Raw genomic sequence first — 12380 nt, 5'->3', positions numbered from 1 at the left:
TTTGAAACTGCAGACCTTTTACATTCACACACATTTATATTACACACTGCAAAAAAGATAATATCTGAAAAGCATATTAATAGGCACTTTAATGTTCCTAAAACAGACCTCATTTTCTTAAAGAATAACATAATTTCTATTGAGTTTGAACTGAAATATGTCCTGAACATGTGCTTGATGGGTTTTGCGAGGGTCATTATGTGTTTAAACTTTAAGTGTTCACATCTGATGCTGACTTTAAAAGCGGTTTATGGCCCCATCTCTCTGACAGAGAAATTTTGCTCCGTTTTTCTCTTTCATGCGATACATCACGACTCAACACCCACAGCTCTCTAATTCTCTGCCTGAAAAAATAGAAATCCTTTCTCAGCCTAGTTCTTAAAATCCAAGCCTACACCATAATCAATTCACTGCAATCCTTCTACAATCTATGTCAACAGATTCACATTATTTTGGAATGTTTGGTCATGTAAAAATATTACAACAAAATGTGATTGTGTACCAAGTAGAAATATCTGAATAAATATCTGTGTTAAAAGATGCTATACAGAGTAGGTTGTTAGTAGTGAGTACATGTTACACACTTTAAATTACTCTGTGCTTCGATTTTGTATTTTTAAAATATAACATCATTCATTTGAATTTAAAATTGTATGTGTGTGTTAAAGGCTGAGTGTAAAACAGTTTGAATGGTCATGTATGATACATCTAATGTTGCTCCAGGACCTTTCATCTTCTCAGTGAGTTTGGCGAGAAGCTAATGGATGGCCGATATCAAAGTCATCCGCCAGTGGGACATTCTGTGTGAATGAACCAGGCGTGATGTGCCTTGAGGGAGGCCAAAGCAGCCTCTTTGAACAGCTCTTTTTTTCTATTCTCTTTCAGTGGCATCATTTTTAAAAGGCTATTTCTGTCTGCTGATATAATTGCATAGAGATGTAATCAGATATGTATCAGATATGTAATGTAATCAGATATCCAAATCATTTGAAGGAACTACAAGTCTTATTAGCTAAGAATTATGACCACTTATAGCATCCTTTTATTTATATAGTGCTGTGTACAAAGTTTTGGATCTCAATTAATTATGAAAATCAGGTGCAAACACTACCAAAAATGTAGTAATACACTTTGCAGGGCACACTGTCCCATGTTGCACGTTGTTCTAAGTACTAGATTGTGGAGGATACCTTACTTGACTGAGATTTCACAGTTCCAGCACTGGGATCCACCGTGATCTCCTACATTTGAAAGAACACACGTGTGCACCACGCATCTGGACATATTGTAAACATCCATTTTTTTAGCCATTATTTCTAAACCATGAACCAAAACAACCAGTTTTTTTATATATATTTTAGCATTAGTGTAGGTGTAACTCTAGAATTTTACAATTTTATTTTAGATTAAGCTAAAATTCTCTGGCTTCAGGTAGGTCTGTCTAAAAACTTCATACATAATTATTAAGAAATAACTTTGTTGTAGAGAAAGTGGATGGGATTTGTACTTCCTGAAGCATTCCGGATCAAAACACAAGTGAAGAAGAAGCGGAAACAAGCGATAGAAGCATTGCTTACACTCATGCAAGTTAACGTGATCATCAAACATTAAAAAGCATATAAATCAAAACTGCCTAATGTTATGGAATGAAATGTCAAACCATTTGCTAATGTGTATGTTTGTGATCATCACGAGTGAGTGCAGCACGAGGGCTGTAGTTTCCCAGAGTGTCTACCGCGGTGATCCCTCGGTGATTCGGCACGTGACAAGCACTTTTTTCTGAAAGAGCATCGCGGGTGTCTCGCGTCCTTTTCAGGATGTCATCTCACCTGTGTGTTTATGGAAGAGGTCGACTTCTCCCTCAGGAAGATGGTCACAAACACTGCCTCTCATGCTTGGGTTTAGCGCACGCTTAGGCAGAGTTTGTGGATGAGTCAGGTTCATTGCGGGAATATGATGCTGCGTTCAAGACTGAGAACCCGGTAACATGGGGGAGTCCCTTCAGAAAATGCCCATTCTTTCGGGGAGATTTACGGGCGGCCGCAAATGTCTGGCTTGTGTGGAACTTTCCAGAACTTTCGCGGCTGGATGATTGGTGTCTTGGAGCGGGCCTTGCTGTTGCCCCACGGCCCGTTCCAGTACCATTCTTCCCGGAAGTGAATGAGGAGCTGAGGACGTCTTGGCTGGCCCCTCTGGCGACCAGACGTAGGCAACCTCGCTCCTCCTCCTTCATCACCCTTCATGGCGCATGGGTACGAGAGAATCCCCCCAGTGGATCGGTCGGTCGAGATGCAGCTGTGTTCAAAGACCACTTCCACTTGGCGGGGTGCCCCTTCACTCCCCTCCCGTGCCTGTAGGTTTTCCTCTGGTCTGACCAGGGATGCCTACATGTCATGTGGAGACACCGCCTCGGCCCTGCATGCCTTGGCGCTGCTCCAAGTCCATCAGACTAAAGCACTCCATGAGTTGCAGGCGGGTGGTCCTAACCTAGCTTTGCTGCAGGAGCTGCATGCGGCGATGGACCTTGATGGTCCAGGAGCGACACCTGTGGCTGACCCTGGCTGATATGCGTGAAGCTGAGAAGAACAAACTTCTCAACTTCCCCATATCCCAGGGTGGCCTCTTCGGAAACATGGTGGAGAGTTTGGCCCAAGAGTTCTCCGCCGCCCAGAAGCAGTCGGAGACAATACGGCATGTCCTGCATCCGTCCTGCGGGCGGATAATCTTTTGTTTCATTTTGTTTCTGTTCCCGAACCTTCTGTTCCTCATGTGTTGTTCGATCACAGGGACTTGGTGCTATGGCACTTCAGCCAGTTGGGGCTTCAGGTCAACTGGGACCAGAGGAAACTCTGCCCCGTGCAGAGGATTTATCTCGGTATGGAGTTGGACTCAGTCACCCAGCCTCACGGAGGAACATGTCCAGTCAGTGCTCACCTGCCTGTTGAGTCAGGACAGTGAAACGAAACGAAACGATTTCAGAGGCTCCTGGGGGATATGGCAGCCGCAGTAATGCCGCTCGGTCTGTTACATATGAGACCGCTTCAGCACTGACTTTCACGATCGAGTCCCGAGGTGGGCGCAGCAGAGCGGCACGTTCCGGGTCAAAGTGACCATGCACTGCCGCCAAACCTTCTCCCCATGGTCGGATCCTGCGTTTCTTCGGGCAGGAGTGCTCCTAGTCCAGATTATGCTGTGGTTTTAGCAGATGCTTCTGCCATGGGGTGGAGGGCCACATACAAAGGGCATGCAGTCTGGGTCTGTGGACAGGGTCCCAGCTGCATTGGCACATCAACTGCCTAGAGTTACAAGCAGTACGTTGTGTCACCTTTTGTCGCCTCAAGGGGCTTCTCAAACACAAGCACGTACTGGTTCGTATGGACAACACTGCAACCGTTACGTACATCAACCAAAAAGGTGGTCTATGCTCCCGCCGCATGTCGCGACTCGCCTCCCACCTCCTCCTATGGAGTCAGAAGCATCTGAGGTCTCTTCACGCCAATCATGTTCCAGGGGCGCTCAACCGTGTAGCAGACGAGCTTTCACGGCTGCCTCCCCTGCCAGGAGAATGGCGACTCCATCCCCAGGTGATTTGGTCACATCTTGTCACATTGATTTGGGCCTTATGACATGCAAAAAAAACACATGTAATATGATCAAAGTCCTTTTAGGCAAGTCCTGCCACTCGACCGCCATCTTGGCAACGCCTCTGGGCAGCTATTTCGGACTAACAAGACCAGGCTCCTATCTAAATGAATGGGCAGAGAGTCAGAACTGCACTTTCACTGGTCACCGGGACATAAAAACTGCATATATAGGAACAGCGGTAAAATAGTGAAAAAATACGCTGAAAAAGTTTGATGACTTTGCCCCAAAATAAGGTTTAAAATGTTTAGGTTTAAAACTTTTTCCCCACAGGTTATACGTTTACTACGCATGAGCAAGGGTTCTCTCCCTCTCTGCCGTGCGTGTGCTACACGGTTTGAAACACAGTATGTGCGCGCTCTTGCTCGCTCGCTCTAGATTCCAGGAGCTTTGAACTAATTTGCGGGATCAGGGAGCCGGTATCAATCTGCGGGAGACTCACGGAACCTCTGGGAGACTTGGGATGTCTGATATTTACACAACTCACACATACACTGCATATCAAACCTGCCGCCTTTTCAAACAGTAACGTATTTTCCGCTGTCGCAAACCGTTGGTGAAACCAGACAATAGGCTTACATGTTTCATTAAACTTCCTGATTTTTAAAAGACAATATCTCTGCTTACACTGAACTTTCAGCGCTGCAACTTTGCAGATACTGTTCATGCACCAACAGCAACATTACACACTATTTAAAATGAAAAAAGTGAAATCGCAATCAACCCCCCTTTAAGGGCCCAGATGTGCTTGTTGTGCCATGGCATTGGACTATTATATTTAATCTTCTTTAAGCGGAACTGGAGCAACTGTCTAAAGTGCTGGAAAGTTTCTGTCGCAATATCGAGTTCTTCCTTGCTTTCTGAAATGATGAAACTGATTAGGAATATTATTAATAAAGTAAAGAGTTAATTAATAAATTAAAGAGTAAACACGCACATACGTCGCATGAAAACACTGTCTCAGATATATTATGATCAAATTATAATTTCAGATGTATTGTCCTTATTAGACCTCAAACCATGAGCAATTATAAATTCTGGGCCGGGCAGTGAATGCTGTTCCTATTCTGTCCTGAAACTGAACTATATGACAATCTGTTATTGCTAAGCTTGTATGCATTATCTAAATCATTGCTTTTAGAGCATGTTCTAATACAAACACAATAAACTCCTTATGTAATGGTTTGGCCAGTGAGAGTGCGAGTGTGGGACTTGTAGAACATAAGCTTTGAATAAAATACCTTTCTTTTAACAATGGGTTGATGCCTTCAACAAAATGGTTCTCATTTCGTCAGCAACAGCGTGGGTGCTCTGTGCTCGGATCACCGCAGAGATTCACATAAGCCTACTTCACAAGTCAATATGCATTTGTGCTGTAGTTGATGATTATGCAGGAATCTCACATATATTGCATGAATTATATTCTGCGCAGCAGGGGAGGCAGTGCTTCCTCCAAAAAATGGATGAGAAAATAAATTCACTTCAGTGAAACCCACCCTTAACACGTCTTTCTGCAACAACCAACAACGTCACACAAACCCATAATTTTACCAACAAATGGAAGTTTTATCAGAAAACTAATCAGAGAGAAATCACTGGAAACTAGCGAGATCACAAAACGAACACGATAAAAACGACCATTTGGGATTTTTGTTATTTACTTAAAGATTTAAGACTCAAGCATCAATGTTTGACCACTGTTTTACTGTTAATTAGCCACAGGACAGTTTACATCACATTTAGAAAGAATGATTATTTCTACATGTTTTCCACCAGAAATACGAGCTGTGGAGCTTTAGCACTCTCTCTCCAGTGTCAGTTCCAAAGCAGTTATATTTTCAGTCAGAGAAACTGTCACGTAGTGGTTTTGTGTGTTTTCGTTATTAGTTATTGCCCGTCTATTATTTATCCCAGGTGTTTCTCATTTCTCACGCCCCCTTGTTATCTTGTCTAGCTCGTTTGTCCTTGATTATTTAAGCCCTGTGTTTCTGCCCTGTCTTTGTTGGTTGTTGAATTTATGTATGTGAACGTTGGTGTTTTTGTATTCTTGCTAGTCTTGCTTCTTGTCTTGTTTCCTGTTTCAAGTTTCTGATTAAAGCTACACTGCGTTTGGACCCAGTCTCAGCTCTGTTTCTCCGCACAGCGTCACAGAAACAGAGGAAGCTCCCGAGAAATTTTATTTGATGACATGCAGAGATATGGATATCAGACAGTCCGGTATAAAGAGATGACAGATGACAGATAAACAATAAAATAAAATAGTTTCAATAGTTATCTTCTTATAAAATATAAAAATACAAAATAGAATTGTATTTGGTTTCGCTTATTTATGTAATGTTTTTTTTTCTAAATGAATTTAGATTGGATATATATATATATATATATATATATATATATAGATATATATATATTAGGGCTGTGCAAAAATTAATTGCGATTAATCGCATCCAAAATAAAAGTCTGTGTTTACATAATATATTTGTGTGTGCTGTATATAATTATTTTGTATATATAAATACACACACATGCATGTATATATTTAAGAAAATGTGTTATTCATATATAAAATATTTATATTTATAAAATATAGATTATGTATTTATATATATATATATGCAGAATTTAAGCGCAAATAATTCTTAAATAATACATGTATGCATAGGTAATTATATATGCAAAATAATTATATACAGCACAGAAATATATTATGTAAACACAGACTTTTATTTTGGATGCGATTAATCGCAATTAATTTTTGCACAGCCCTAATATATATATATATATATATATATATATATATATATATATATATATATATATATAAGAGTTCAGATGCAAAAGCCACTAAATGCCATTTGAAATTTTCTTCTTTAATGATGATTTTTATCAAACTTGTATATTTAAGTTCAGTAATTTCACTTAAATAACAATTAATAGGTAATTATCATTGCCATTTAAGTGAAATCACTGATCTTAAATATACAAGCTTGATAAAAATGATCATTCTAGAAGAAAATTTCAAATGGAACTTAGAGGCTTTTGCATCTGAACTCTTTATATATATATATATATATATATATATATACATACCATTGCTGTGCAGTAAAATTTGATATAATCACTGATACAGCAAAGGGAGCGATTGTCGTGTCTCATTCAGTTTCTTTTTCATTTTCTTTTTTATCTTCTGTGTCATTACTCTATTGTTAATTAGTTTTTACTTTGATTTGATGGTAATTAATTATGCATGTCTAAATTGAAGCTGTAATTAGGCTACTAAGTACAGTCCTTCATCCGTACGCAACAATAGGCTGATAATCATGTTTGCACACTGACTGTGCACATTATCAGCAGGGGAGGAAGAACACATGAATACTTTGCAAATCAAAGTTTAAATACAGCCTGACTTATTTGGAAAAAGGATGCATTATAATATACTGGAGATTACACATAAGGCTCAACAATAAAGATGTTTTTTAAGGCATCGACAGGTCAGACTGGATGGATGGATGGATGGATGGATGGATATAATTATAATAATAATAATTGCATATATAATGGAAATAACCATATGGCAGTTGATAACTCACTAAATATATCTTTATTTTTAAACTAAATGGAACTTGCCTCTAGAGTGAGCAAGCCTAATGTTATAGGAATGTTTCAGGTTTAATATAATTTAAGTTTAATAATTAATATAAGTTAGGCTGGTAACACTTTACAATAAGGTTCGCTAGTTAACATTAGTTAATGGATTATTAACTTACATGAACTAAGAATGAGGAATACATTATTACAGTATTTATTCTTCTTTGTAAATGTTTGTTAATAACAAATAATGCTGTTAAATACTCTTAACAAATGCAACCTTAATAACATAAATGTTGAAATTAGTATGAACTAAGATTAATAAATGTTGAAGAAGTATTGTTCATTCTTAGTTCATGGCAACTTAAGAAACTTATTGTAAAGTGTTCCATTAAGCTTTGTCACAATGTGACATTAAGTTGATAAATAATAATAATTTTAACATATGGATTTTTTAAAGATCATAATCTGCAAGAATAAAGCAGTGTACATGTTGACATGAGACTATGATACAATCTCCTGCTGCTCTTGTCTGTGTAAAGTTATAGAGTATTTCAGTTCATGTCCTTACCATAAACAGTTCACATGGAAAAAAATTTGATTTTTTTTTTGTAATTACTGAATAATTCATATTATTGCTTTAAAGGGTTAGTTCACCCAAAAATGAAAATTCTGTCAGTATTTACTCACCCTCATGTTGTTCCAACCCCGTAAGACCTTCGTTCATCTTCGGAACACAAATTAAGATATTTAAGATATTAAGATCTCTCCTGCATACAGTCCATAGGCTTCTTGAGGGACTGGCTCTTGCTGTCCTCGAAAAGTCATTAAAGACATCGTTAAAATAGTCCAAGTGACTACAGTGGCTCAATCTTAAGTTTATCAAACAACGAGAACACTTTTGTGCGCAAAAACAACAACAAAAATAACGACTTTATTTCAACTATTCATTTATTTCTCCCTCTGCGCGAGTCAGGTTACTATTTTTATAGCGTAAGCTTCTGTTATTGTACGTCACACGCATCACACACACATGACCAGCGTCGGCCAATAGTGAGCCTACGTGTGACGTAGCTCTACGCAATCACACTACGGTAACTGACTTACAGGCTCATGGAGAAGGAAGTGATAGTTGAAATAAAGTCGTTATTTTTGTTGTTTTTTTGCGCACAAAAGTGTTCTCGTCGTTTGATAAACTTAAGATTGAGCCCCTGTAGTCACTTGGACTATTTTAACGATTTCTTTAATGACTTTTCGGGGACAGCAAGAGCCAGTACCTCAAGAAGCCTATGGACTGTATGCAGGAGCGATCTTAATATCTTAAATATCTTAATTTGTGTTCCGAAGATGAACGAAGGTCTTACGGGGTTGAAACAACATGAGGGTGAGTAAATACTGACAGAATTTTCATTTTTGGGTGAATTAACCCTTTAACAAAAATATATAAGTGTGACATTTTTGCTTTTAAACCCTCTAGACATTTGGTCCAATTTACATTTACTTCCATTGTAAGTGCAAGTGTAAAAACTTTTTTTTTAGTCTGCCTTTCTGTGGTTATTAACTTCATGCCACAAACGCTATAATAACTTATATATTGAATAACAGCTGACTAGTAAATGTATTCATTTTACATTCGAAAGATATTGTATTTTTAATATGTAATTTGAATTAACTTCCTCAGATTGTCACTACTAACATTTGCCTCACTGATCAAAAAGAATGGACAGCCCGTAAGGCACTGAGTAAATGTGGTTGTGCCAGTGAACTGTGACATTTCCAGAGGCCTAAGAACATTTAAGATAGATGCCAGGGAAACAAATGAATAACCGAACTGAAGACAACAACATACTGCTTTGCTGCTTGGACTGTAGGGCTCAAATGTATGAGCTGGCAGTAAGCGTTACAAAAATCATGCTAACTCAGTTTGTATTGCAAGCCCAGGGGTAAACATCTCCACAGGGCTCATGTGTACCAATGAGGGCTCAAAGCTCACTAGTGGACTCTTTGCTTTTCAAACAATGCATCATGATAATGTCAGTGACCGTTTTATTAGATGAAGTCTTCTGTGATGGATTTAGTGAATTCTGAATGAATAAAAGCAGGAATAAAGTGTGTTTAGCCCTGCTGAGCATGATATAACAGCTTTGATTTATACATCACAAGGCTCTTGTTGTGCATGAACTGTAAATGAAATTGAAACACAAAGGCTTCCCTTTTGAAAAAGTACATTCTATAGTATATTTTTTAAAAAGTAGCCATTTTACAGAAACAATATGCTTTATAAAGAAATACTTAAGAGTGTTTTTGACCCTCTTAAGTAGAACTTAACTACATCTTTATATGTAATTTCAACATTATTTCTGTAGTCTTTGAAACATATTATAACGTATAGGCAGGGACAAAACGGAGAGAGAAAATCTAAATGCAAACACAAGTTAAATAGACAAATGCAAGATAATCCAAAAACAAGGGTAACATGCAAAAAGAGCAACAATGACCGACAAACAACAACTGAAGTTTCTACAAGTGGAGCAGGGGACCACGACTTTGGATTCCAGACTAGGAAAAATTGGTGGCTGGTACACTAAACTACACTCAAACGGAGACAGGCCCGTGGACGACACAGGTAATGAGTTATGTGCGTACTCAACCCATGAGATATGCTGACTCAAAGAGGACGGATTCTGTGACGCTAAACATCGCAACCCCCGTTCTAAATCTTGGTTGGCCCTCTCTGTCTGACCGTTGCTCTGGGGATGGAAACCAGAAGAAAGACTGACATTCACCCCCAGCAACCAACAGAACTCTCCAAAATCTGGAAATAAATTGGGGACCCCTGTCTGTCGGGAGGCCATGAATCCGAAAAACATGGTCTATGGCTGATGGTAATTTGGGCAGAGGGATGAAATGAGTAGCCTTCGAGAACCTGTCCACCACAGTTAAAACCACCATGTTACCCTGTGAGGCAGGGAGGCCTGTGATGAAATTTAGCGCAATGTGTGACCAGGGTCTTGAAGGAGCTGACAACGGTTGAAGGAGCCCCGATGGAGGACCAGTCTCACAACTGGCACAGACAGATCAGGCCAATACAAAACGACGAGTGTCGCGAGCCATGGTTTGTCACCAGATCCATTGTTTAATGAGGAAGATAGTACGATTGACTCCTGGATGACAAACTAGCTTGGAACAATGACCCCATCGGATATCATTGGACCGCAATCTCTCTGGCACAAACAATCGACCTGGTGGACCTAACCGACCAGAGTGCACATAAAACAGCATTAAATAATCCTTAATTACAGAAACTGTAACATGGGCATGGATGAACACAGTGCATATGAACAAAGTTGAGCAATCAGAACTGTATTTGCTGCAGAGCAAAAAACAATGAGCATTTAGTCAGGAATGCGCTACACAGTTGAGGCTCACCCGAATAGGCAGCAGGAGGCGGCAGACGAGGTTCTGGGCTGTTGGAAGGGCTGGATCGTGGGTGGTGGATTGGGCGCAGCCGCGCAGTGGTTGTGTGGGCAGACTCGACTCTCAGATGTTGCAGCTGGGAGGAAAGTTCCGATACCTGCGCCACCAAGGTCTGGACAGCACGACCAGTCACTGTAATCTGTTCGTCCGGTCAATCAAAACGTGCGTTATTCTTGTTCAAAATCTCTCGCAACTATATCCATCTTAGCTCAGATCGTTATGTTAGGGTATGAATCACAGGATCCAAAGGCAAGTGAAGTAGATTTATTAGTGAACAGTGAGAACGGCGAAACAGGAAGTCTGGTGAAGTCTGTAGTAGATCCTTGGCAGCGCAGGGTGACTGCAGTGGTCCTGGAAAACCGGAAGACTGAAGAGAACCAGGGAATCCTCTGAAGGCAAAGCCCAACCAGATTGGCAGAGAGACGCAGGATTATCCGTGAGAACAGGAGAGATGAACGTAACTGCAGACAAACATGAGACCAGAACAGGACCAGAGAAACATCGATCTGACTCTAAACATGACAAACACAGCACTACATATAGGACTCTAAACGAGGTGCACCTGCGACTGATCTGATTGCTCGTCAGCAAAGCTGACACTCATGGCAATCAGATCAGGGCCGTAACACACAGAATGAACATGCAAACCCGCAAACCGTGACAGTTTTTTATTTAAATGTAAATTAAAATTAAAATAAAAAATAGACTATTACGGTTAATTACAGGAATTCATTTTTATGATGTGTATTCAAGTGACCTTTTGTAAATATTTAATAATTTAAAGGGTTAGTTCACCCAAAAATGAAAATTCTGTCAGTATTTACTCACCCTCATGTTGTTCCAACCCCGTAAGACCTTCGTTCATCTTCGGAACACAAATGAAGATATTTAAGATATTAAGATCGCTCCTGCATACTAGTCCATAGGCTTCTTGAGGGAATGACTTGCTGGCCTCGAAAAGCCATTAAAGACATCGTTAAAATAGTCCAAGTGACTACAGGGGCTCAATCTTAAGTTTATCAAACGACGAGAACACTTTTGTGCGCAAAAAAAACAACAAAAATAACGACTTTATTTAAACTATTCGTTTATTTCTCCCTCTGCGCGAGTCAGGTTACTAGTTTAATAGCGTAAGCTTCTGTTATTGTGCATCACACGCATCACACACACGACCAGCGTCGGCCAATAGTGAGCCTACATGTGACGTCCCTTTTCACAATCACACTACGTTAACTGACTACAGGCCCATGGAGAAGGAAGTGAATAGTTGACATAAAGTCGTTATTTCTGTTTGTTTTTGCGCACAAAAAGTATTCTCGTCATTTGATAAAATTAAAATTGAGCCCCTGTAGTCACTTGGACTATTTTAACGATGTCTTTAATGACTTTTTGATGCCAGCAAGAGTCATTCCCTCAAGAAGCCTATGGACTAGTATGCAGGAGCGATCTTAATATCTTAAATATCTTAATTTGTGTTCCGAAGATAAACAAAGGTCTTACGGGGTTGGAACAACATGAGGGTGAGTAAATACTGGCAGAATTTTCATTTTTGGGTGAACTAACCCTTTAACTACAGGGAAATATTTTTTCTTCAAGGGATGTTCAAAAGCATAATAAGCACAAATAAGTTGCAGAAATGCTTGTTATGTAGTTTAAACTTGTTGCTATGGAGT

The 12380-nt window shown here is 39.5% G+C and overlaps 2 protein-coding genes across 2 annotated transcripts in view; one reads left to right on the top strand and one right to left on the bottom strand.

Annotated features, from left to right (window-relative positions):
- Nucleotides 1-12380, top strand: part of syndig1 (synapse differentiation inducing 1) — a 47456-nt gene that overhangs the window by 29159 nt on the left and 5917 nt on the right. The gene's annotated exons all lie outside the window — the stretch shown is intronic.
- LOC148977233 (uncharacterized) overlaps nt 10196-12380 on the bottom strand; it is a 40842-nt gene continuing 38657 nt past the window's right edge. Inside the window, exon 3 of the mRNA XM_089117310.1 lies at nt 10196-11168. Coding sequence (XP_088973436.1) covers nt 10975-11168 — 194 coding nt within the window. The 3' untranslated portion in view covers nt 10196-10974. The remainder of the gene's footprint in view (nt 11169-12380) is intronic.

The sequence above is a fragment of the Pimephales promelas genome, chromosome 11 (genome assembly GCF_988280905.1).
Source record: "Pimephales promelas chromosome 11, fPimPro1.hap1.1, whole genome shotgun sequence".
NCBI classification, from domain to species: Eukaryota; Metazoa; Chordata; class Actinopteri; order Cypriniformes; family Leuciscidae; genus Pimephales; species Pimephales promelas.
The sequence above is the reverse complement of the archived record's forward strand: the minus strand, read 5'-3'. Positions and strand labels throughout refer to the sequence as shown.